A 27,679-nucleotide genomic window follows, 5' to 3' on the forward strand; every position below is an offset into this window, starting at 1 on the left:
CGAATACTAGGTGCCACAGGCTCCCAAAGCTTGGCTGCAGTTGACACCTGGATGCAATGTCATGGACATCCAGAAGGGCTTCTACTACTACATTAGTAGTGAAACACTAAACACAGAAAATGCAGGCTTATTGCTGAATGAAGTGGGTGGTTTAATGGCAGCAGAGACAGACAGGCTCAGGCACTCAATGCCCTCTTTGCCTCAGTCTCCACCAGCAAGGTCTCCCAGACCTCTCTGCTTAGATGCAAGGTTCAAGGAGAAGATAGACCACCAGAAAGAAATCAGTTAGGGATGAACTGAGAGAACTCATCCTATGCAAGGCCACAGGACCAGACATATTGTGTCTGAGGGTGCTGAGAGAGATGGACTATGTCGCTGTGGCTTGTCGCTCTGAGGGTAGTAGAGGTGGAGTAAAGAGTCCCCTGACAACTGCAGAAAGGTAAATGTTGCATCCATCTTCAAAACAGCCAAAAAAGAACACAGCAGAGACTCTTCTCTGTGTAACAGCTAGAGCTGACAAGTCACAGCCTACACCACTATTCTTAGCGTCCTGCTGTAGTTAAGGCTGCCACAAATTGTAAGCACTCTCATTCAACTCTACTGGAAGTTCACCCTCAAAAGCTATATCCACTGAGCCACAGACACAAGGGCGAGAAGCCAACAATGGAGCAATCAGGAAAAAGGAAATCCCTTGCATCACAAGATTCATCTGCCTGAAACCATCTGGAAATTGACTCTTCAGGATATAAAGTTCACAGCATACTTTCTAAAGAAATCCAAGCAAAAAAGATTCACAAGTTTCCTGGGCTTTGACCCAGAATAGACTCGAACATCCTTCTCTGTTCGATATAGTTCAGAGGAAGATTTAAGTGAGAGGTAAAATTTTTCCACGCTAAGACAGACAGCCCCTTCCTCATCTTCCTCCAGGCAGTGCCACTTAATCTATGTATTACCAAAAGAATGAAATCCTGTTGTTTCATATATATGATGTGGTAAGGTGAACAACAAAACTCCATGAACCCAAAAATCAGGGAGAAAGATGCAACAGCTATTCCCTTCAAATCACAGGTTTGGAAGAATACTATGCATAACTTATCAGCCAGCATGCGATCAGGAAGACTGTCTGCCTGGAGCAAGCCTGCTGGCATTTTGCAACTTGTACACTTCTGTTAGCAAAAAAGACACACAAGATTCATAGTGCAAGACTGATGATGCTAGTAGAGACCCACAAAATCCCAACAATCTTTTGCTACAGGTTTTGAGAGTTGGAAAAATGACTTTTGTTTCCACCAGCACAGAAATCCTTATATGAGTAAGTCCATTAGATTTAGTATAAGGATAAAGCCATCAGTGCTTTTACCTTTGTCCCCAAGCCCAACACAAACATAGCAGGAAGCGACAGTCACTTGCCTGTTCTTCTTGTGTGAAATAGTATTTATAAATCCTCACACAGACTAGAAAAGAAAATCTGCATTAATTTTGCAGGAAAGGGCTTGGTATTTTTCTTAATAGAGGCATAATTTGTTGATGGCAACCCATCACAATAGCAGCTACACCGAAGTTTAAGAGAAAAAAAAAACCATATGCTTCAAAATTAAATCTCACGTTGGACCAAAGAAAATGGTGTCAACATAACGTGCTTTAACCAGCAGGCTTCACCAAGTGCCTTGAAGATAAACAGGACAGACTTGTCAGGTAGCATGCAGGAGTTAAAAAAATTGCATCAAGAATTTCAGCAAGGTATACTAACAGGTCACAAACATTCAAACACACACTCCTTTAGCAGCAGAAGTTACCAAGAGGTCTTAAACGGTAGACTTCCAGGGACTGCCTTTGCCATGTTTTGAGACCCCTCACCATGCACCATGGCCAAATCCTACCCAAGAGATTTGGGGCATTTTCCAAAAAGCTGTGGCAACTAAATCCTGTCTCTGTCATGACTTTAGGGGAAAAAATCGTTGGTGACAATTTTCTCCCTCCCCCATTTTACTGTCTTCTAAATGCACTTTTTTCCTCTCTCCTGTTCTGTCACTGCTGCAAAGAGAACAGGCAAGCGTGGAAAAGTGACCAACTGAAAATATTTCCCATCACCCACTTTTGGCAATTCTGAAAATAAAAAGAGAAGCAGAAATTTTCAGAAAGAGGATGTTCAACAGGAGGATGTTTGCAGGTTTGCAGTGTGTTTCAAAGTTTAGTTAGTTCTCTAACAGCATTTTTTAGAGTTAGGAAGTCTTCAAGTCAGGTAAAAAAAAAAAAAGCAGATATAGTCCAAGGGGGTGCCCTCAAATGTTCATTGCTTGGTATCTCTGAAAACAAGACCCAGTATATCTACGGATTTAATGGAACTTTTGGGCAATCAAAAATAATTAATTTAGTTTGGGCTCTTTCACCTGTTGTTTATTCATTCTCACAAAGTAAACTAATTTCACTGCACTTTTGATTCTAGGTGAAGCAGATAACCAAATGCTCAACCAAATTCATCAGTACAAAGCAGGTTCCTCTTTTACACAATTAATCAGCTGCAAAGACACTGCACACACAATGGCCCAAAGGAGAATGGGCTCAAGTACGTGCAGATACACCGCAGTCACAAGTGGAACAGACTGCAACCATACACTGACCCACTGAATATTGGCAGCTGTAGTCGGCTCTTCGGTTTGCAGATGCAAATAGCGAACAGCTAAGGGCACACAATGCTTCCAGAGGGCAAGGGGGGAAAAACCAAACCTCCAAGCCCACAGAGCAGTGTAATGCAAGAGCCTATTTGTAGAATGTCACACATTTATTTCTCCCAGGTGTGTTGATGGCACTCAATAACAATCCAGTTTAGATGAGCACACATCAGATGAACAAACCATCCTCTCATCATGTGCTATTGTTCACACACAAGAATTCTTCCTAACACTGTTTAAATACACAACATGGAAACTCTTGACGCAAATGGCCTTTGTTTCTTCTGCAAAAGATTTGTAACATTAACTCATTAACGATAAATATTTAAAGTGCAGCTTGTAACATTGTTTCCCCTAGACCACTGCTGCTGTTATTAAGGTGCGGTGTTCAAACTTGTGTTTTATCTGCATGGCTTCTTACCAGCGGTTCCCAAATAAGGCAAGGAAGCCAGTCCAACACACTCAAGGTCACTGTTTGCATGTCACATTGCACTGATGGTTATAGCTGTTGCAGTTTTCCACCTTGAGAGGGCAGGAAACTAAAGGTCTTCTGGGTAATCAAATGCACATGTAGAAACAATAAAATACACCCATAAAAAGATGAGTGCCAAGCTTATTAATACAGTCTGCTTTGCCAGAAATGGCAGCTAGCTCTAAGTGTTCTGAGACACCTTTTGCCTGATTTTTTTTTTTTAAGTACTACAGAGGTCCAAACAATCAATGCCCCTAGAAGCCATGACAGCAAAAAACAGAAAAAGGACATCTGAAACTTTCAGTGTGTGACTGTTAGCTGTATACACTGCATTTTTTCCTCATTCCTGCAATATTGTTGCGGTGGGTTTGCATGGCAAGGTTTTGGTAGCAGGGGGGCTACAGGGATGGCTTCTGTGAGAAGATGCCAGAAGCTTCCCCCATGTCCAATGAAGCCAATGCCAGCCAACTCTAAGATGGGCCTGCTGCTGGACAAGGCATCACAGGACAAAAGGTGTAACCAGGGACCTGAACAATAAGGTAGCCTTGGGGAAAAATACATTGAACATCCCACTTCTTTCAAGAAGCTAGAAGAAACTGATTACCTGTGATCTCCCCTCAAAGATGTTCCGAAGACATTTAAAAAAAAAAAAAATCTAGAAAATGTCTTTCTATATTTTCAGTCTTTCTTGAGAATTGTGGCTTTTTGATCGGTAGCTGAATGACACAAGAGTTTAACTGGAATGCATACTCGAAAGTTCTTCAGAGAGGAACACAGATGCATATAACTTACCCAAGGGTGATTTTCACTACATTCATACTGTTGAGGAATTTTCAACCATTAGCATGCATTTATTTTGAGTTTAAATTGACAGTGGTGAAGAAAAAAAACCCTCTCATTCCAAATTAGGGTTTTAATTAATCATCAAGTACTGATTAATTTCTCGTTTGCCTGGTTTGAGCAGTCTTAAGACATACTTCTATTATCTTATAATTTCAGTCATCTAATGAAACAGTTTGGGGAGTTTTGAGTTCTTGATTGTTTTTTCATCCTCCTTTTACAAGTCTCACTTGTTTTATTAATATAAGGAAAAGTTCACAACTGCTAGAACTGAGCATATTGTCCTTGGAGGTCCAATCACAAGACACAGGCTGCTAGTACTTCTACTTGCTTTCCCTTTTCTCTTCCAAATCATCCTACACCAAAAGAAAAATGGACACTGAAAACAGAGAACAAAACGTAGGCCAAACATAATTTAGTTTTGCTGGCCCTGGTTTTATGTTAGAGAAATAAAACCAAAAATGCTTTCCAACATTTTGAATCACTTTTCACCATCCACAAGACTGTCTTTACAAGAGACTCAATAGGGTGTTCTGGCTCTAAGCTCCTGAAGAATACATAACCTTAGCTATTCAGCCTAGATTATTTCAACAAAGTTTTCTTTCTCCTTCCAGCTTTGTCACCTCAGCTATTGTAGGCCCTGAAACTAGATTTAAATGTAACTGTTTCCCATCAGCCCAAATAAATAGAGAAAAATTAACTAAGACTGAAGATTATGCAATCACAGGTAGCTTTCAACATGTTAACTGTTAAGATTTAAATCAACAACAATAATTTGAGTCCCAGTGCAACCTGGCAAGAAAAATCAACGCACAGTAATATCAGAACATTCTAAATATTTAGTATATACACTAGAAAAGTCATTAATAATTCTAACACATACTTACCTTCCTATATCAGCTGTAACACTGAGCAGTGAATACAAAGGTGAGATTTTTAGGGTGTTGGCTTGTTGTTGTTTTGGGTATTTTCGTCAGTATTTTGGGTTGGTTTGTTAAGTTATTCAGGACAGGTTTTTTCCAAATTCCTAAGTGCACAGATCCCTTTAATTGCCAGCAGAACCTTTGTTGTTTAAGCAGCAATTAAAATGGCACCCCCAGCTCATAAAAATAAATTAAAAATCTGTCCATTGTACACAATGTATTATTTATACTTTAGATATGAAAGTACAGCTTCCTGTAGCAAATGAAATTATTTAAAGCTTGTTATCCCCACCTGAAGCTTTGCTGATGCAAAAGCATACGGGAAATGAACCACTGGCCAGCCTGGTTCTCTGATGCATTTGCATCAGGTACCACAGAGGATGCAGCCTTGAGAATGACAGATTTCTCAATTTTATCTCTGCCTCAGTTGATATGTTCTTAAGTAAAATATTTGGAAAATATCTCTGAGTTAATAGTACAACATATACATACTAAGTTCCAAAACCATTTTCCATTCCACTCAGAAGAAAGCACATTGTTTTCTTCTGTTTCTGGGCTCTTTCTTTCAAGCAAAGAATAGGTTCACACAGGGACTCAAACACTGTTTACACACAGGAGGAACTGGTGATAGTACTACTAGTGGTTAAGAAGTTCATACACTGATACAAGATTTAGGCTGAGACTCTGCAACTGCAATACAGCACTGCAATAATCACGAATGAGAACTACAGCTCTCATTCAAGTAGCTCAAGAATTTGGAATAAGGATGCCTTTGGATTTCAGGGTGCAGTGATGCAGACAGCAAAGGATATTTTAGCTTAGGATGCTTTCATATGAGTGTAATGGAAAAGAAGGAAACAGGATGGACAACCTTATTAAAAGTTTCACTGCAATTAGGTGAAAGGTGCATGCATATGCAAATTTGCTTGCCAGGCAGCACAAAAATTTACAGCACTAAATTCAAGTTGAGTTAAGGAAACCCTACGACCGCCAGCAAGAAGTTACCTATATGCCTACCCATGTGGGCTTCTAAGTATATAATACAGACACCCTACAACAGTATATACACAGTACCCAGTCATCACCAAGTAAATTAGCAATCACTGTACTATAAGGACACAGATGTTTTAAAGACATCTGAGAGAATATATAAGCAAAAATTAATGATGGGTTCTGGGCTTCTTTAAGTTTAACCTTGGCAGAATATTTTTCTTGAAGGAGGGATTAATTTGATTTTGGAGGCCTCTTATTTGCTGAAACTTTACGCTTACTAGAAAGAGGGTTCCTGCCAGCTGCAGGAATAGTAGATCCATAAAAGTCTTTGTCACACACCTGAAATCACAGCTTTTAAATGGCTCAAGAGCTAGAGGATTATGAAGGAATGCAGACAGCTGTCTTCAGGTGTGGTAGCTCCATTCAGCAAACACCAAGGAGGCTTTCCAAGCTCTTACACCCTGCCTCAGCCTCTAGCCAGACACCAGAACAGGTTTTCTTTGCTGTGGAAACACATATCAGGATGGTAAAGGAAGAGGGATAAACAAATACTCCCCAGTGTGTTACTGCAGTTATCTGGCCAACAACGTTAGGGAAAGGTTGAGGTGCTCTTCAAACAAGGATACCTAGACTTAACAACCTGCCTGTTGGGTTAACTTTGCCACCACACTGAAAACTTCCTTATTTAACTTCACTGCTTTAGCTGGTATTATACAAACCTCCACCTCTTCTTCACTCTGCATTTCTCTTCTGCCTCCTCTTGTTTTTCCTCAGCTATGTATCATACAATCATAGACCAAGCGTACCTTTGGCAGGCCCATATGGAAGACCCACAGGTCAAGAAGACTGAAAACAAATGAGAGCACATCTCGGAGGATAAAGTATGTTTGAGTAAACACTGAATGAACTTATACAGTGGCTGTTGCATACTTTTTTTTTAATACACAACGTTTCAAATATTGTATCACACTGAAATCAGCAAGAGCTCTGCCTACAGGAGAGAACTTAACCTGAAATACGAATAGCCACAGAAGGAAAAAAATACATATATTTAAAAAAAATAATCACTGAAAGCAAAGCAGATTGTCATACATACCACCCTTGCAGAACTCAGAAACCGAGTTACTCGGTAGCCTAAAACTCCCATTCTGCTGGCTGGGCTGCAGGGCTCCCCATTCCCCAGGATGCAGGCTTCAGCTCACTGGGATGGCTCCAGGCAAAGGTCCCTTTCAGAAACATCCACCACTCATGTCTTCTGGTTGCTTATGGCACCTTCCATTCCATGCATTGCAATTGCACTCTGCTTTGAACAGGATGTGTCCCTGCCTTAGAGAAGAGATCTGTGCTTGAGGCTAGCAAAAAGGGAGCAATTACTGTGGAGGCTGTCCCACGCTACACTTCATCAGAAGAATCCAGCATGACCTCTATTATTTCTTCTTTGCATTGCCCTAGCACCTAGCAATCTCTACCACAAAGCAGTGTGGTTTGGTGGTAAACACTGCGCACACACACACACACACACAGATGGTAACCTGACAAGTAAAGTTGCTTAAAAGAACAGCTGTGCTCAAAACAGATTATGGAACACCTAATATCAGAGAAGGTAAAGATTTATTGTCTTTCAAAACATGCCTGCATTCAGCCAATTAATCTTCAATATCTACCCAGATATTCATAGCTACATGTACCATACTTTCTGTAGAGCTCATATTCCTTGAACTCTCCTGGCTCACAAGATTAGGTATGTAGATGCTTTTGTTTTATATATTGGCTTAGGGAGAGATTTTCCAATCTAGAAGCAGTGCATGTATTAAGCATTAAGGTTTGCTCTTCAGAGTTTATTTCAACACCAGAGCTTAAAAGCAGCTCAGAAAGCAGTTGGTTGTCAAGCTGTTGACGCTACAGAATTGCTGTACTAGTTATTTTATGGTAATTACATAGCAAAGATCCGGTGTCTTTATTAAAAAGCCACTCCCATTTCATGAGTAACAGGAACTGCTTGCTCCAAACAAAAATGCAAATCCATTCCCTGGGAAGAATTGTGAATGCTTAGAAAGACTTTGCTTGAAAGGTAAACATTTGCTATTCCATGTCAAAAATACAAAAGCTAACAAATACAAGGAAACAGTAAAAGAAAAATCAAGATGAGAAGTGAAAAAATACACACTTCCTATCTGTTTAAGCAAAGGCAGCAGTGTAGTAATGCTGCCAGGGTACTCTGAACTAACAGACTGGAACTGGTGACCACTTGAAAACTGACTGATTCCACCTCCTCCTTCTGTTTCAACATGCACAGGTAGCCAGCCAGCCACTGCTTGGCTATGTATTACTCCAGCAGCACCGTTCCTCTCCACAAGCTAACTAAAGAGACATCAGTAGTTCAGTATTTCATAAGTTTCAACTATGAAATTCCTCATGCAGGAGAGAAAAAAAAAAAACAAACCACTAAAATCCTGGCAACTGGCAGTCACAAGGAAAAGCAGTTTCCTTCCACTTTAAGCATGGACAGAGTTTAACACAGTAAGTAAACAATGAATCTAGCTTATCATTGCTGCTTTTGCTAATCCAATATACAACTGCTCTCCCAAGAGTCCAAAGTAGTAGAAACACATACACACACACCAAAAAAAAGCAGAAACAAAACTCCTGAAGGAAAAAGAATAATTTCAAATGAAGACAGATATACATAAAAAAGAAAAGAAATAAAGAAATGGTGTTTGCATGCTACTTCAAGTATCGGACATCAAAACAGCTCATTAACAGGCATACACATTTGTAGGACAGGTAATGGCATCTATTCTTTACGTGCACATGTCTGGCACCAGAATAAAGAAAGGTGCCCTTGTTATCACCTCTTTCAGGTGCCAACAGAGACTATTCTATGTGTTTTCTTCCCCTTCCTCAACCGGTCTACATGTTTTTTTGGCAATAGACAGTTGTAAACAAATTGCCCATCAAAACAGCCAGCTTCCTTTACCATCTCAACAAAAAGGATGAAGCATTACATGCAAACAGCCACACTCTCACTCCTAGAATTGCGTATTTCTGGTCAAATCTCATTTAAAGACTTTCAAGGCTGCTACAGAGAGTGAGTGAATGCAGCTCTCATTTCAAGTCAGTGAGGGATTTTCCAACATATCTTCCCTAACCGTGTGTGAAAATCCCACCTACATACAACACTGATTACTCCAGGGCACGGCTGAGATCAGACAAGTGGATCCCATTGCAGCTACTCCTGATTAACTAACTGCTGTCAATCTGCTCCTCGGCAGCTGCCATAAAGTACACATTTTTTTCATATCAGGTTTGAAAGTTGCAGTTCCAGAGTAATTTTCAAACCAAAATCCAAGGAGTTTTCTTATTACCTTTTTGTTTGAAAGTATCTCAGATGCACTTCTAATTAAACTTAAAATGCTTACTTGGTATTTCAAAAACCTGCACATCTACCAGCTTTACTCATCCAGTTGTAGACCCATGTGGAATTTGATGCTTACTCAAATCCAGCAAGCTGACTTCAAAAAGAACGTAAAGAGATCTCTCATGGCCAAAACCATCTATGAACGTTGATGCAACTGTTAAAAGTGACTTTATCTGTGGCCCAGTTCCCTAAAGGTAGCATGAATTTTGGTTTTAAGCATGTGGCATGAATATAGGACCATTCAGTGAACACTCATTTTGAAGTTTCTGTTTTTACATAAATGCATAAGCATTAATGCAATGTTTAAAAATGCAATCTAAAAAGATAAGGTAATACAGAACTTAGATTCAGCAGCAAAGTAATTACAATATAGCAAAAGCTGTAGTTCAAAAAAAAACTCTCTAAAATTCAACACCTTAACACTGCAGTACGCACCTCCAGTTAATCTTAAGACTCCATTTTGCATTTCTTTACCTGTTGATTTCAATTGTTTAGCCTGAGTTCTTCCTGAAAACAAAGTATTTCTGTTGAATTTAGGTTTACATTCCACAGAATATTGCTTGCCAGAAACATGTCTCTAACACACAGTGTAGAACAGAATTGCTAATACTAGATGACGTTAAACAAATGGCAACACTCCACTACGCGGCAATTAAAATTGATAAGAAGCCCGTGTTCTTCAGGACTTCTTTTCAAGTCTAACAGTAAGCTCTGGAATTTCCAGCCACTGAAGGTTTTTGTGACTTTGCTTTTTATGAATGCACAATCTAAGGAGATAAGCGCTTTTGTGCACTTGGCTGGTGTTTGCCCATGAACAAGGCTGTTGACTGGGGGTTTATTGCTGTGAAAGATGCCAACAGCACCCCAAGGACAGACTGGGACATTCCAGCACTTGTCAGAGAGGTGCCAATGCCCCCCTAAATCTAACACCACTGTGATTTCACAGAGACACAACAGTGCTGATAACAGCTTTAGATTTGGATGCCAGGGGAGAGAGCAGTCAGACTGTGTTATTCACTACAACTAGAACAAACAGCCTACAGCTTCACTTCAGCTTCTGGGTCAGGGAGGAAGAAGGATCAAACCTTATCTATGATACAACTGTCGGTCAGTCCCTGAGGCCACTGCATTAACACATTCCCTGGAGTGCTGAAAGCAAAGTGCTCTATGGTACAAGTGCAGCGTCAGGGCAGGGTAAACTCAGTGGTACAGGTTGGCTACCTATTCGTTTTGTCATTTTACCTTAGAGCCATGAATATTCCCACAGTACTAGATGCTATAAAGACATACAGGGTGTGAAGATCCCTGCTGTGCAAGATTAGGCTACAGTACATAGCAGTGATGTATACCCAGTTAGGTGTAGCCACTATCCCTGTCACACTTGGTGCTAATTTTGGTCCCAACACCAGCTAGAATTGTTAGTGCCCACCTATGCTAATAAGCCCTCGCCCTCAGTTGCTAAGGCAGGCGCAACGCTGCACTGTCACAGCCATCTAGCCTTTGGGCCAGAACCAACTCACACCCTGCCAGCTGGCACAAGTGCAGGGTTGTATATATATTCCCTCTACCTTCATGCTTAACAAAGCTTCTCCAGCCTGACCTAGCAGTCACAGCCCAATTATAATCCACATATAAGTCTAGGAGAGCAGCAGAGACACATCTTTTCAAACCATCTAGACTAGCAGAATGTTTCTTACAGATATGAAGTGGAGAGAAAGCTACAGCCTGTAAATCTCATTGTTTCATTCAGGTCCGCGGGGTGTCGACAGAGCTAGTCTCTTCCTCTTTTGTGAGCAAAGGGATAGGAAGCAGCCAGTAAAGACGAACTGGAGATGTTGTGAGGAAGAAGCAAACTTACAGGCAGTTCTTATTGCTTAGTGTCTAGACTATTTTTTTCCATTTCTTTCCATGTATTCAAAGTTATTTAAGCTCATTAAGAAGTCACATTTACACTTTGGGAATGAAAGCATACCTTGTCTGGCTTTCCCATAGCTATTTATCTTCCTTGTATTGCAATAGCAACACTTTTCCTACAAGTCTCATGTAAAAACTACTTCATTCTTCCTTACGTTTATTATAAAATAAATGGGATTACAGGGAAACATGAAGAAACTACTTTCACCACCATCTCTCCTAACTATATAGGAAAACCACTTACTGAAAGCAGAGCTCAATAACTAAATATCTTTTAAAAGACATGCACTGTAATACAAGTTTTATTTTACAAGGTAGGCGCTAATCTCAGTGGTGCAGCCAAATTTTATTCTGGTTAATCGTTTTGCACCCATGAGGCACTTTACTCCTACCGATTTAATTTTTGCCTTCAGTTCCTGTCCTAAATGCGCACAATCTTCCCATGGTGGCTAAAGCGCAGCAGAATACAAAGTCTCTTCTACATACCATATGGCTTGAGCATTTGGGAGGGGTGAGGAGCAGGCAAAAAGGCACCATATAAAAAGGACAACGACACTGGAGTCTGCTAAACAAATGTGATGAGAGAGAGACACAGAGAGGAGAGAGACTGCAATTCCAATGAACACACAGAGTACCAGCAACCAGACAGAAGCATCAGCAGATTATTTTTGTTATGGGAGGGCAGAGGAAACCAAAGATACATAGAGCTGTTATTTTCCTAGCATCACAAGACTGCTTTCCTCCCTTCCTTCTGAAACAGCATTTGTTCTGAAGCCAGGTGCAACCAGTACACCTCACAGCTAGTGGCAGTTGATGGATTGGATCAAGCTCCCTATTACTGCGTTTTGGATCATTAAGTAAACTATTTTGAATGAAGCTGTACTGATTCTTTTTTTCCTCTAAACAGGTGGCAATTGAAACACAAGCAGCTCATAAAAATATACCTTTTAACAGAGGAGATATAATTAATAAAAACAAACAGAAGTCACAATTAGATAATTGTTTTAACACTTAAGATCACTTGAACTACCACCGAACAGGGTAAAACTTGAGTTTAATCTTATGCTTTGAGCTCCCATTTGTAGAAAAAGGCAGAATGATGGCCTCAATTGCCATTATATCAATTTTTATAAAGTGTTTGGTAATACTGAATTATGTACATGTATGTGTACACCTAGCTGTGCATACAAACACATTTTGGAACATGATGTAACTTACTGCACACTGGAGATCTACCCGACAAAGAACTAGAACAAAAATCCATTGTTATTTCTTGATTCAGCTGTGGTAACTAACTTTTATGAAGTATCTGATTGACATTTTTGCCTTTGTCTCCCTAAGTTTTCATTGATAAAATTATCAATTCAACATTGGCAATCAGCAGTTAAAAACAATCTACAAAGTTTCAGTGTGGAAAGGAGGAATTAGAAAATTAAAATCCAATTAATATTCTAAATTCTTTATACTCTTTCAAACCAAACCAAAAATTACTTAAAAATACTCAGAACATGCCTTTGTGGATTTATTATTTCCAAAGAAAAACCCCACAGAAAGGAAAAGAGATTACTAAGCAGTAATCAGAGCTCTTAGAAATACATAAATTACATGTACAATCCAGCCACTGTAGATATACAGGCACCCCACCTTAAGCTGCAGCTTCGTAGTATTTGGCAAGTAAGCCCACATGGTGTTCTCTCTACTCAAGACACAAGTATATCTGATGAAAGGTTTATCTTTCCCTTCAACTCTCTATCAAATACAGAATTCAGTGCAAACAAATTCTTGTGAGAAAGAAGGTAGACACAGCCGAATTTCAGCATCTCAGAAGCCTTCAGCTGACAGTAGATAACATCATTAACCATTGTTAGAAATGGTTCTTGATAAACACTTTCAACCAGCAACTTTCACATACCAAGTCCTACCCACAGGCAAAAATCCTTCACACCAACAGTAACTGCAGAACTGCTCAGTGAAGTAGCACACAAGCTCTAAAGATAGGTGCAACAAGAGAGAACTTGCCAAAGGTAAGGACACTGCTGCAGGTCACTATTTGACAGGTCATAAGAAAGGAGACATTAAGATAATTGGGTATGTTGAATTCTGGTGAATTTTGACAACAGAAGGATACTTCATTTCTGCAGTCTCACCAAAGATCTTAACATACTGCATTAACTCATGCCCTACAGAAAGATTACTGTGTTCTTTGATCTCTTTTGGCTTCACACAAATGACCTTGAGAATTATTGAGAAGACCTGAGTTTATCTGCCATGGAGCATCATATAAGTGCATGCCACCACATATGTGATAACCAGGCAGTACCTGGTTGAAGCAGCTCCTGCACATAGGTGTATCTCAGCTGGAGAAGGACCAGCCACCAGCAAGTCAAAGGTCATGTCAATTAACCCTTGTGACTGAGCAAAAGGCATAGCAATTTTGTCACCTGTTCACCCATTACAACATAACTATTGATGCTGGGCAACCTGTCTTGATGAACCCTATAACCAGCTGAATTTCAGGGACACAATCACTACTGTTAATACCATAAAGATGGCTGATGGACTAACAGAAAGCCTGAAAGACCCTCATAAAATTAGTCACATGCCATGAGGAAACAAGTACGGCTTATAAAATAACCTGCTGGTACTCAAATGCTGAGAGACACAGAATGCCCTTCTTACAGATTTTCAAGGGCATGGCTATCACCTATCACTTGTGAATGAGATCATTCAGCTCTGTTGAGTCCCAGATAGGTTAACATCTCCTTTCATAACAAAACTAGAAAGTTCTTGCAAAAAAAAAAAAAACCAACCTGTCAACCCTGAGATACAGGAGAATCTAGTCAACAACATGCTGTATTGTAGGTCTTATGAAGAGGAGTACCAGAAAAGGGGTGGTAAGTAAACAGAACATTAAAAAAAACCCCAAACAACAAAACAAACAAAAAACCCCCACAACTGAGAAAGGAGAAAAAAAAAAAAAAAAAAAAAAAAAAAAAGAGAGAGATAAGCACTCTGGAGGATTACAGAAATGACGCAAACTATTTCTGTAACTCTGCCCAAGATCCAGGCATCTGATACTTGATACCAAGGATAATAAACTAGGCCATTTTCAAAAAGCTGGGAAACTACTTTAAGACGGAAAAAGCCAAAGTAGAAAACAGTAGTGAACACTGCAGACCCAGCTTCATGCACATGACCAGATGGAGATCTCTAACAATCAAGATGCTTTCTAAACCTTCTCATAGTGAGACAAAGGTATAGATCCACTTCTTGAGAGATACCCAACGCAAGGTCTTTGCTTCAGCAACAAGGCTGTCACTGCTGAGAATTACGATGCCAAGAGAGTAAACAGAAAGGAGACATTTCCTTTGAAACCCTGATATAACTGTCACTTTTCTTAGCTATGTGAGAAGAGCCACCCACCCCACCACAACCTGCTAGATCTTCATCAGCTACTCACTGTTAAATCAGCCTGTAAATTCAGATATGGTGGATTCAACTAACAATCTACAATACGTAATATTTCACCCCAAAGATCTTTCCCAGTTTCAACTGGCAGAACAACCTGCATGGGAAAGCAGTTCTTGTTACCACAGCAGCAATGCATTGCAAAGTCTTAAAATTTGACTCCATCTTGCTGTAAGCACATGGAAGGATCTATTAGAGGAATCACCTAAACAGCACATATCCTTTGTGTATCCAGACAGCTAAAGCCCCCAAAGTCAAAGGAATCTGGCCATCACAGGTAGCACAAAGGCCAGAAGATTAACTGCAGAGATGCCATCAACAGGAAAGAAGGTGACATGTCTAACAAACCTATTCTCAAAAAACTCATGGCAGGTTTGGATTGAACTAATGTGAAAGGAGCAAAGGTACTTCAGAGGAAGAAACATAAAGGCTGGGAACAGAAAGAGAGCTAAACCTCCAGCTTACACACACACCAAATGCAAGAGAATCAAGTGCCACAAGGTTAAGAAATTATCCAGCTCCCAGGATCTGCACATATTCCTTTCACAGTGTGAATGCAGAAACCTGGACATCTATTCCACAGCAGGATCAACTACACCTAGATAAACCCTGATAAATATTCATCTAGCCTGCGCTTAAAGACTTCATTGCTCCACTATCCCTCCCCTGTGACAGGAGAAATTCAGATTATGCTTTAAAGACCATTACTTCTTATCTAATTCATCTGAACATGAAGAACAGATATTTTTTTCTCTGACCTAGGGCAGTCTTTTTTTGAAGACTTCAAGTCATCCACCTTCCACAGTATCATGTTTCCTAGTCCTTGGGTGTCTTTTATTCTCCTCCAGACATCTGGGTTTTCTTCAGTTGGTCTACACCTTTGCTGAAATACAGTAGTCACAGTTCCATTTCCTAGCCACACAGTACCAATTTCATCAACAAACCATGATCATAAGCTATGAAGAGCTGTCTTCAATGAACGGAACTACGAAGGCATACAACTAACATAACCATGTAAGACTCAAGATATCTGTGCCTGTCATACTTTGCGTACTATTGAAACAGGTAGCTCAGACTGTTTAGCTCTAGGATGATGACCTATTGACATAGAAAACATCAAATGAGCAGGCTTATTTTGCGTGAAGTGATGAGATAATCCATTATCAATACTTTCTGGGTCACAGAAAAGGCAACAGCATATAATCACTTTAAGTTTACTCACACTACAGATAAAGCAATACACATTTATTTACTCACTGCCAGGTTTGACTACATTTCAGTGTCCTCTAAGACAGGAGTGAAAAATAAATCAGATAATCTCAACTAGATCTACTTAGGAAGAATATGGAGGGGGGGTAGGGAGTGGAATTAAGAACTGTTTGCCAAAGTTTGTGAAGGACAGATAAAGCCTTTGTTCTACAAAATACAAACACCACTGATTCTTAACACGATCAGTACAGGGTGTTCTCTTTTTTTGAAGCCACAGGATGGAAGATCTTTCCTCTTGTCTCTTTGCCCTGACTTCATTGCCCTGTACAGATAAGTGGGCAGAGGCATCTGAAGGGTGTAAGAATGAGATGAGCAGCAGCAACTGTTTCCTGCATACATTCTCCTTTGCTCTGCTTGACAACATCCTTACAGGAGATAAGAGCTGAAGTAAAGGTGCCTAATTTGTACTGTGGTGCACTCGAGGGTTATTGTGAAAAAGAAGAGTCTAGGCCAATTCCAGCCCATTTTCAGACAATGCAGTTTCACTGGGAAGGAGATAGCTGCTGTAGGAACAAACATTATTTGAAAGGAACTCCTTACTTCACAGAAGGAAGACACTTTCGCTACAAAGACTGCAGTCTTTTTTGTACTAGGGATGAGCAAGGATTCTGTACTTTGCCACCAGTACCATGCCTCTGCTATCAAACCTAGTGTCTTTGGAGAGATTCCAGCGAAGCAACCTGATGGATGATTTACATTCTGTTCTCGAACTGTAATCCAATTTTCTTCTCTATCCAGACCATGCAAAATTATGTAATATTAACACTGCTATGAAACTACATTGTTAAAAATTGAAAAAAAGTTAAAGGCATCCCCAAGACTCTAGAGACTACAGTTGCAGAGGAGGCTAGTAACTTCTGAGCACTGGAGTTATATATATCCAAGCTAGTGCAATCTTCTTGCGCCAGTCCAAGACTTCTGCCTGACATTAAGCAGCCTATTGCAAGTGCAGCCACTCTTTGGTCTACAGAGAGGACAAGTCTGTGTTCTTGCCCAGTCTAGAACACAAGCAAGTAGGGAAGAACAAAGGGAGGACCATTTATTTTTAGAAATCTACAACAAAACTACCAGTGAGATGGTGAAAAACCTGGGTATATATGTAATTTAGCGTATTTACTACAGGCAAAAGACAACAGCCATATGGACAAAGTAGAAGTTCATACAGAATTAGCACTGTAAAATGTTCAGTCTTTCAGAAAAAAATACCTTATTTTAAACAAAATAAATTTAACTAAGTTCTACCCATCCTGTGAACGATGCCTAGCAAGTAATTTTAATTGCCATAATTTTGGAGATTTGCATACAAGTTTTTGTTTTACTAGTTGGTCCTTTACCTTTTATCTCTGCTAGCTGCTCCCACTCGTCTTTACTAGTTGGTCCTTTACCTTTTATCTCTGCTAGCTGCTCCCACTCGTCTTTACTAGTTGGTCCTTTACCTTTTATCTCTGCTAGCTGCTCCCACTCGTCTTTACTAGTTGGTCCTTTACCTTTTATCTCTGCTAGCTGCTCCCACTCGTCTTTACTAGTTGGTCCTTTACCTTTTATCTCTGCTAGCTGCTCCCACTCGTCTTTACTAGTTGGTCCTTTACCTTTTATCTCTGCTAGCTGCTCCCACTCGTCTTTACTAGTTGGTCCTTTACCTTTTATCTCTGCTAGCTGCTCCCACTCGTCTTTACTAGTTGGTCCTTTACCTTTTATCTCTACTAGTTGCTCCCACTGGAAAGCAAATATCTATTCACATAGTGAAGTTCAACACATTATGATCTTTTCTTGCAGAATCAAAACAGGTAGTACTTCTGCAAATGTATTATACTTCCCTATTACTGCAGAAGAAAATGTATGCTCTCTTTTTTTCCAGTGTTAGAGTAAAGCTAATGGATAATAAAGACCACAACTTGTTAGGATAAACAAAGATAAAGATTTTCTACTGTTTCTCAATCTTAGTTCACTAAGACCAGTATATTTCTCATTTGAATCAAGGCCTAGTGAAGTTATACAATACTTAACTTTTTAATTATACTAATTTTTAAATAACCCCAGCAGAAGAAGGCACACAAAATAAAAGGGATTTTATAGTTAGGAGTAAAACCTTTCAGTTTTCTGTTACAAATATGACAAAATCATATTGTCAAATGACATACTGTAAGTCCACTGGCATTAGCAAAACATGCAAGAGATTTATGTTCCTACTGAAAAATTTCATATGAAATTCAAAGATCAGGATCAATATTTGCAGAAGAAACTTAAAAGGATGCAGAATCCCTGTGCTAGCTTTATTTGGCTTTGGTTAACATTTTTCATAAAATAGTAAAACATGGCATAGATTGTGAAGAACATATGAGAAGAACTAAAAAGATCTACTCCAGGCACATTGCTAGAAATATCTGAAGGTCACCTGATGATTTTCAGTATAATTTCCTATTAAATTCCTATTTTGGTAGTTTATAGCTTTTAAATGGTTAAAATTCCACGGCTGCAGTTTTAGTGTTTGATGTATTCCTTGCATGAAGTCCCATACAGGAACACACCTTTTCCTAAACTCAAAAAAGATTCAGCTTTGAGAAAATGTGTGTTCATTAATTTACACCACTAAAGCAGTTCAGAAAAAAAAACTTGCTCGTCATAGTCATTGTCCTAAGCTTTAAGAAATCATTGGCTTCCCCTGTGCCTATGTATTTTTTATTGTAATTTTCCCAGGTTCTAAGTTTTCTGTTGTGAAGTGTGGGTGTTAAGGAAGGAAACTGCCATTTAAGAAATGTGGGACAGTACTTCAGTACTTTTGGTTTCTGAGGGTTTTTGTTGTTTTGGGATGGTTAAAAAAAAAAAAAAAAAAAAAACTTACACTACCTATATACTTACCCAGACCCTGCTTTGCACTCTCTGCAATTTCTTACAGCTCCCTGAACATAGGGAAGAGCTGTTACTTTACTATTCTGTACTGTGAATGAGGAAAAGAGGAAGATGAAAATCCAAACGTCCTCAAAAATTGATCATGCCAGACAAGGAAAAAGTTCACACCAAGCACCTCCCTAGCCTCCAAGTGTGCACAAACTGGTGGCCAAAGAAATCTACTTGATTTAGAGCAGCTTTAGAATTTCCAATTTAAAAAAAAAAAATCACTGTCTAAAAACATATAGCAAAATAAATATATAAAGCATCAGACACTCCCTATTATTAAAAAATCCATATATATATATGTATATACACACACTGCTACCATAGTAGAAGCTTGCAAATACATATGCTCTCCCATTATCATTACCAGCATTATAATGGTTCTCAAGGTCATTATGCCAGATGAAGCATGACTGCATGAGGAGAGCTAGTACCTTACCTAAAAATGCACTAAGCTACACATTCTTCTTCTGTAGCTCAGCCTACTCATCAGGCTTATTGGCAACTGGCAGCTTTCCAATGTGTTTGAAACTTGTGTTGGACCTCTTGGTGGCAGGCAGAAAAAAATGTGTCCCCAACAAGACACTATTTTACATCTGGAACTGAATGAGCAACTGTTTACAGCTTTTGTGTTCAGCCACTAATACACATTAAACAATCTATTAACACACAAAATTAATGGGACGTTGCCAAGTTTAAAGTCAGAAAAGCACTGTGCCTGTGCATAGTTCCCCACAGCATATGTTGGCACTGTTGTTTATAACACATCCAGCACACACACGTTTGGAGCTCTGCCTAATTAGTTCACTGCAATTGAATCTCAACTCTAGCCTTAATCCAGCTGCAATGAAAATTTTGAAAGAGATCTATCTACGCAGCCGTGCATGTTTTTACCCTGGCACTTGAAGAGCCAGGGTAAGGAAGTGTGCCAGAATTGCCCAACCAACCATTCGACGGATATATAGACATGCGAATACTGCACTTACTGGTTTTCTTAAGATCATTCATGTGCAACTTTTAAAGGCAGAATAATTCTTTTCCTGGAGGAAAGCAAACACCAAAGGAGGACTTGAAATATTGTACTGGAAGGATGATAGGAAAAGAGAGAAGGCCTATCCCCAGGAAAGCCTGCCCAAATTTAACACATTTATAACTTCTACATGCATTCCACCGAGTTGCTTCTCCACTGCATGCAATGCAACCTGCCCCCACTGGGCATTAGTGTTCAGAAGTTTACAGCATTCTGCTTCCATCAGTTATTTGAAAACCTAAACACCAGTACAATTACAGTTTGCCCCCACAGAACTCACTCTCCTCATGTAGCTTCTGTGTCTGCCTGCAGACTATAGGTCAAGATGATACTCAAGGCTTTTTCCAAGTAACTGACCATATCACATCATGCATTTCAGAACTGAAACTGAATTTTCATAATTATTGCTAGAGATACTGTGTGCCTTCAAAAGGCATTTTAATTAGAAGATGCCCAGCTTTTCACCTCCTTTCACCTTCAACAATCAAAATACATTTCCACAATCATTTTCACAGAGCAATCATCTAATGCAACAAATGATGCAGAGATAGTGGTTTAGTCAAAGTGACTTCCAGGCACTAACTACCAGTAGTTGACATTGAGAGGATCTGGTTTCTGATTCTGCTTTTCTTTCTGATGACAGTCAATTACTAAGTAACTTGACTATTTTTTAGGTTTGGATTTTTGGTTTGGGGTTTTTTTTTCATTTTTAGTCAGTTTGGCAGTTACTAGTATCTGTGTTTCTTACCCTGAGAACTTCTACTGTCCCAGTGGGAGAGAAAAATGGGGACCTCTCCTGAACTGTAACTATGCTGTCACTCTTGAGGTCTTCTTGACACAGACTTGGATTGATCTCAGCCACAGGACAGCTAGACAAGAAAAAATGAAACTTCAGTCAAGTTACAGATTGGGAAACATCACACAAGGCAAGAGCGGAAAGCTGTATCCTGGCCAACCCGAATAGTACCTCAATCACACAAGTCACAAAGAAGCAACTGCATGCTGTATTGTAGCTAAGGGGCTGCACTGTGGCACACAGCAAGGAAGGAGGGAGCAGCAAAGCCTTCAAGTCACATCTCCACCTGTATCCAAAATCTGCCAAGACTCAAAACTCCAGTATCTGGCTGATCATCAAACAGGCTGACCCTGCCACAGCAACTCCTAAACATGAACGCACTGTCTTGCATTGTTACCAAGCATATTGATAGATGCACAGTGCGAGGTTGTGATGACGTCCACCCTGCTGCAAATCAAATAGCTAGACTATGGAATAGGGCCAGGGGGGTGGGAGGGTGGAGAAAATAATCTAAAAATATCACCTTGTTTCCACTTCATTTTCCCCCAGTTCTAGTCCTCCTTGAACATGTGCGCAACCTCAAAGACCTATATAAGCTACTGCACAGCTGTAACACATCATGCTTTTAAAAACATGAAGTGACAAAGTAACAGATTCCTACTACTACAACTGTATCTAGCACGAAGGGATGGGAGTACCAGGCTTCAGTACTACAATAAATGCTGGTTGCAAGCAACAGGAGCTCATAGACAGAAATCATATAGAAATAAAACAAGCATTAGTTCACGTCAGCTTCTGCATGACATGAAGCATAATCTCTCTCTCTCAAATATGCCAAAATGAGGGGGCCAATTCGACCTCAACTAAACTGCCTCAGTCTTGACTAAACCTGGGCCTTCCTGCAATTGACTGTAGCAGAAAGAATGTGACTGTGACCAAGTTATTTTTCTTTCCTTCCACTTAGAAAAGCCGCGCTTATTTTGGAAGATTTAAGTCTTCTTTTTAAGATAGAAGTCAATAATCTGAAAGTCTGACTCCAAGCCACAAAAATCTCTAAACATTTGTGTCCAAAACATAGTACTTCGTATGTTTTGCCCCTTTTTTCATTCAGTCTGAAAGAAAACTTAGCCATTTATAAGCACATGCATACACTAATCATTTAATGGACTTTTTTCCTCAACAGTTTACAAACCAAGCATGAACCAGTAGGCTTGACGTATGTTTGTAGTACACTTGGAAACATGACAAAAGTAGGATTTTAAATTGGGAGTTATGCTTCTTCCTCACAGTGTTGTATGTAAACAGCACGATGTAAACACTGCGTTGCCTTTAATAATTGATTGCTCTAAGTCCTGATACAAATGCAACTGGAATATTTTATCTACCCTTGCTTCTTATCTTTGCATGCATACGCATGCAGCCACACTTCTGATAGTTCCCCTGTTCCTAGATAGCAGTCTCCCAAATCTCAACCCCCAGCCAGCCCAGGCTCATGTAAACATCTCGGGGTTTGAACAAAGTCAACAACAATCATCGCTGATTAAACCAATCATATAGAAAGGCAAAGTAAAGTGAACCAGGTACAGGCATGCAAAGGTAAGATAGATGTTGATTACCTTTTGTGGCAGCAAAGGAGAGCTGCCATACCTGCCGGAACAGACCAATGGTCCATCAGCTTCCAAATTGTTTCCTCTGGTAATGACCAACACTTCAAAGAACGTGAGGAGTCAACATGCAATGCACATGGCCAAAAGTCATTAATTGCCGTACCGAGAGTAAAATAAATCACCAGAAAGCTCATAACTTAAGTTTCTTCAGGCACATTTTAAGATGCTTGATTTCAAACTGTTTAAAGAAGGTGAGAAGAAGCTCCTCCCTCAAGCACTTAAATGTAAATAATTTTTTAAATACCTGAAGACTTCACTTATTCTTTATAGTCATTTCCAACAATGGGACAGAGTTTCAGGATTTCAGCAGGCCACTATGAAGACAGAATTTAAGCTTTTTTTATCTCTCCACCTCTTTTCACGTAGCCTGAAAACTTCATTCATTAAGGCCACAGAACATTTCACCTCTCAAAGGCACTATCCCAAGGTGCGCTGTTATGATAAGGTGCCCTAGCTCAGAAGGTCATTGAGAACAGTGGCACCCTATCATTTCCTCACCTCTCATAGTTAAGGGGGGTTGGTGGCCCTGGCAGGACATTACCACACACGCAGCCATACCACAGGGCAAGCTCTTGCTTGCAAAATCCAAGTTTCCAGGTAAATACCAGTTCCATTCACAGAAGCCACACAGGTAAATAAATCTTCAACTGTCAAGCACAATTTACTTGCACTGGTAGAATTAAGTGTACATGTACTATATACTTCATATATTTAAATGAAATTTGGTACAACATCAAACCAAGTAATGTAGCTGAAATAAAGGTTTCTGTCATTTCCACTAGTATTTTTAGGCAGGGTTTTTTAGTGGTAAATTAATAGCTGATTTCCCATAGAGACTTAGTCCCACAGCCTGTAAAAATCGATATGTGTATATATAAGATATATATATATAATGAGGTACAATGATTCATTTCTTATTCTGCTCACTTAAGATGTTTATGCTCTTTGGTCTGAGCAAATAACACAAATCTCAGAAAAGACCTGAGCAGAGTTCAATTGATTTAGTCAGCAACTGTGATACCCAGTTATCCTGGAAGTTTAAAAACATCAAGAGAGAAAGTATATACATTTTTCAACTGGAAAAATAGGTATTTCAGCCACCTGTTGAGAGAAATACTAATTCAGAAGTAAACAAGTCGTTGGCCTGATCTAGTACAGCAACCCTCTATTGCTGTACAAGATAGCCAGATTCCATCCTTTAGATAGGGGGTAGGCGAGGGGCTTTGCTGCACACCAAAACATATGGCAATCTAAACAATATGAAACAAACATACCAACACAGAATCAGTGGATTAAAGTTTGGTGTTCAACTTCCCTTTTCTAAACGTTATAGTATGAAACTGAGGAAAATCAGTTCTGTATATCAGTTCTTAGCTATTAGTGTTCTAGATACCACTGACTCAGATTCCTGAGCAGGAAAAGGGTGTGACAGGCAATCAGTAGATGTAACTCTTATCGCTTGATAAACAGTTTCAACAACCAGCCAGATATACAGGTCCAGAACAAGTTACATTGTCTAAATTTAATCATTTCAGCACATCATTAGGAATGCAACCACACACTACACACAATGTAGAACAGTGCAACAGATAGAAAATTCAGAAGCCCACAGTGCTCATTGCTTCCATCTTTGGGCTAGATCTTGGCCCATAACCTCTACTCAGCTTTGGCTTTTATGCTCTCATTTAACAGCACTCCTGTTCGTTTTCCTTCCCCTCTGAAACTTTAAGATAGTGACCAAGACCTCCCAGGCAGCTGAAAGCCCCCAAAATAAAGCAGGAAGTAGCCAGCAGAGAGTCACAAAGCAGCAACACGTAAATGACATTAGTCTCTTAAGCTCATTTTGGCAGGAGATTCAACCATCAAGGTCCTCGCACGTCACCAAACTAACTTGTCAACTGCTTTTAGTAACAAAGCTCTGCTCTGTAGCCACTATTAATCTACCAATACTCAGCATGTGGCTGGCAGGGCTGTTCTCAAAAGAGAGCATTCCTTGGTGCAGCAGAAAGCAAACATCCCAGCAAGGTGCTTTAGGAGCTCAGAAAGCAAGAGAGTTGGAGAGGTACGAACCAAAGATCAGTAACCTAAAACATTATTTAACAGATACAGCAAGTACAGGCTTATCTCCCACAGAAACAAGGAGATGCTGGGATGGCTGAGGAAAGCACAGACTCAATTCCCTCTGCTGGTAGAAATCAGAGTGAGGCTGCCTGAGAACACACGCTATACATGCAGATTACCTTGCAAGAAACATACAAGGGCGTATGGTGGGTTTATTTATTTATTTATTAATATTTATTATTATTATTACCCTCCTCTGACCCTTCAGAGTCCCAAGAGAAGAAATTTGCACAATGCTTAGTAAAAGGCTTGAGAATATTTACTGTTACTGTAATTCAGCATCAGAAGAGCTCTTCTGGAAGCGGGGGCCAAATGCTGGGGCTAATGCTTACACCTCAGATAACTGTGTACTGGGGGTAGAGACAGGCAATGGCAGCCTGCACATATTACAATCTCTTTCCTAAAGTAAAATTACAAAATCTTAATTCCTACAAAGATTAACAAAGGGTTAATCCACACTGCTAACACTTGCAAAAAAGAAAACAAACAAACAAAGTTAAAATTCAGGCTAGAATCTTAGATAAAGGGATCCACCAGGTTTTTATCAGCATTTTCCTAGGCCCACTCTTAAGGCTTAGAGAAGATTAGTTAAGATATTGAACATTATTTATTGCCCCTTCTTCACATAATTTTTGACACCTGAAAGAGGTCAGAAATCATAAGACACGGCTGCCTAAAACTCCTATTTAGAGAAAAAAGTAAAAAAAAAAACCAAAACAAAACCTAAACTCTATTCCTGAAAGTGTTTTATGTTGCTCAACCACAACTATTAGACACTTCATAATTATGGCCATTAGCTGTTTTGTCATCTAATGGCATTATCATAATGCTAAAGAGAATGGAGCCCACAATTACCCCAGCAGCTGCACACAGTCATCTCCCAATTAAATACATTCAGGTGACAGCTGTTTTCCCTCCACTAAAATAAAGTTGGTACCACTTACCTAAAGACTCCTCAAGTCACCTAAAGACTCCAGAATCCTCAAACGGGGCATATAAGCACCCAATCCTGAATTCACTTCAAATAATACTTAGAATAGCATTTAAAAACAGAATAATTAGATCATAAAGCCTGATTTTTATCAAAGTCTTTTGCCTTAAGATTTTGACCATAAAATGTCTTTATCTCTAGCTGGTATAATAACCATGCATATACGTAGCGTGTATATACATGCACATGTATGTGTGTGAGTGCAGAAACGCAACAGACACCACAATTCTGCCTGACCTTATTACCTACATTTAACATACACAAGTCATTCAAGGGTCATGCGAACCTTCTGCAACACCTCGATTAAAAAGCATGGATTTCTCACAGAGGCACTTGCTGAATCCTCGTGCACCACAGACCCGCCACGCGCGGGCTCAGGGCAGGTGCTGCACGCCGCATCAGGTATCATACCCAAAGCGGTTTTCAACTTGCCTGTAGCTAAGCGGCATTAACATCCTCAAAACCTTGTCATCCTCCTTCCTGTCTAAAAATAGCAGCGACGACATTTGTGCCTGAAAGGACAAGAAGTTAGAGCGAACGGCAATAGAAGAGGCAAGGAGAAGGTGTGTCACCCCTCGCTCGTCCTCCTCCAGCAGGGCTGCGGGGCTGTGCACCTGTTCGGTCAGGAACGGATGCTGTGCAGCGAGCTGGGAAATGGGGAGTCACTGCATTAAAAACTACCGAAGACACTCTTACCTATTTAATTCCCACACTCAGAATGAAGAAGTTATTTCAACTCCCAGGGTAAACTTCTGAAGAAATCTGCCTCGAGCCCGCTCCTGCTCTATCTGATACATACACCCAAGAGCGCCTGAACAGAAATACAGCACTACTGTTTAAAATAAGAGAAACTTCCTCCCAGAGAGTGAATTTTGTTGCTGTTTTGCTTCACGCCCGTTCAAAAACGCCTCAGGGAGAGGTCTCTGCAAGCCGTTCGAGCCTGGAGCACCGGGCCTGCCCGGAGAGCTCCGCGGCAGCGGGACGGCCAGGGGTGCCGCGCTCCCGCCTCCGCCGCCAGGCCGGGCCCCGCCAGTCGAGGCGGGGAGGGGGCCCGGCGGCACCGCCGGAGCGGCCGCCACACGCTTCGGGGACGGCGGGCAGGCGTGCGGGGCAGCACCCTGAGAGAGCCCCTCGCACCGGGAGGCGGTTTTCCCGCGCCGGGCCGCCGCGGCTGACAGGACAAGCCGCTGTAACGGGAGCCCGGCACGGAGCAGGTGAGCCCGGCGGGGAGCGGGCGGGTACTCACACGGTGAAGTGGTACACGAAGCACTTCCAGCCCGTGGGCCGCTCCAAGAAGTTGTAGACCCTGCCCTGGACGCTGCTGCGGCTCAGCAGGGGCTTGCGGAGGCTGTAGATGGAGACGCGGGGATCGAGGCTGACGGGCGGCCGCGGGCAGTCGGCGTTCACCACCACCACCTCGCTCCTCAGGCGCAGCGGCCGCTCCCGCTCCGGCTGCGGGCTGCAGCCCGCCGGCGGCTGCCCGCCCTGGGCGGCGGAGAGCGGGGCGTAGTGGGCGTTGGGGGTGCTCTCGGCCAACTCCAGCGCCGAGGGCTTCTTGCCAGGCGTCATGCTGCCTTTCCTGGGCAGCGACAGCCGGCCCAGGCTCCGGCTTTTCTGCTCGCCTGGCGGGGAGCTGGAGGACATCGCTGGGGCAGCTGGGGGAGGCCGGCCGGCGGTGCGGTGCGAGAGCTGCGCTGCCCCGGGGAGCTGCGGCCCGGCGCCGGGCGCCCTCTCCCGCCGCCGCCGCTGGCCCCGCCCCCTCAGGGGCGGCTCCTGGCCGGGAAAGGTGAGGGGAAGCCGCGGCGGGGCGGGCCCGGCCTGGCCTGCAGTGCTGGGGCCGCCCGCCGGGAGGCGCTGCGGGAGCCGCGCTTACCTCTGCGGGGGAACCGGGGCGGCCCCTCAGCCCCCCCCGCCACTTGCCTCACGGCCCGGCCCGTGAGCCCCGGCTGGCGTCGGGACCCCCTCTCCTCATGGCTGACCTCGGCCGGCGCCACCTACGCGCTGGTCACCGACGTAGCCGCAGGCGCTTGTAGGGTCAGCGCCCCAGGCGGCCAGCAGGCTTTCCCGCCTTTTCGGCCCACCCGGCATCTGTGGGGACGAAGCGCTCCGGTGTTCCCTAGGCCTGTGGCTTTAGCTCCTGGCTTACAACCCCTTACCTGAGATTTACAACCTTCAGAGCCTGCTGCTCCCTCCCTTTTCAATGAATTTCA

The 27,679-nt window shown here is 41.5% G+C and overlaps 1 protein-coding gene across 2 annotated transcripts in view; it reads right to left on the bottom strand.

Moving 5' to 3' along the window:
* KCNQ1 (potassium voltage-gated channel subfamily Q member 1) overlaps positions 1-27,216 on the bottom strand; it is a 363,211-nt gene extending 335,995 nt beyond the window's left edge. The window contains exon 1 of one of the 2 annotated variants that reach the window (XM_027786627.2): positions 26,716-27,216. In XM_027786627.2, coding sequence (XP_027642428.2) covers positions 26,716-27,113 — 398 coding nt within the window. In that variant the 5' untranslated portion in view covers positions 27,114-27,216. The remainder of the gene's footprint in view (positions 1-26,715) is intronic. The other variant, XM_055814328.1, reaches the window with a different exon arrangement.
* Between the last annotated feature and the right edge of the window lie 463 nt (positions 27,217-27,679).

This window comes from Falco peregrinus, chromosome 9 (genome assembly GCF_023634155.1).
Source record: "Falco peregrinus isolate bFalPer1 chromosome 9, bFalPer1.pri, whole genome shotgun sequence".
Classification (NCBI taxonomy): domain Eukaryota; kingdom Metazoa; phylum Chordata; class Aves; order Falconiformes; family Falconidae; genus Falco; species Falco peregrinus.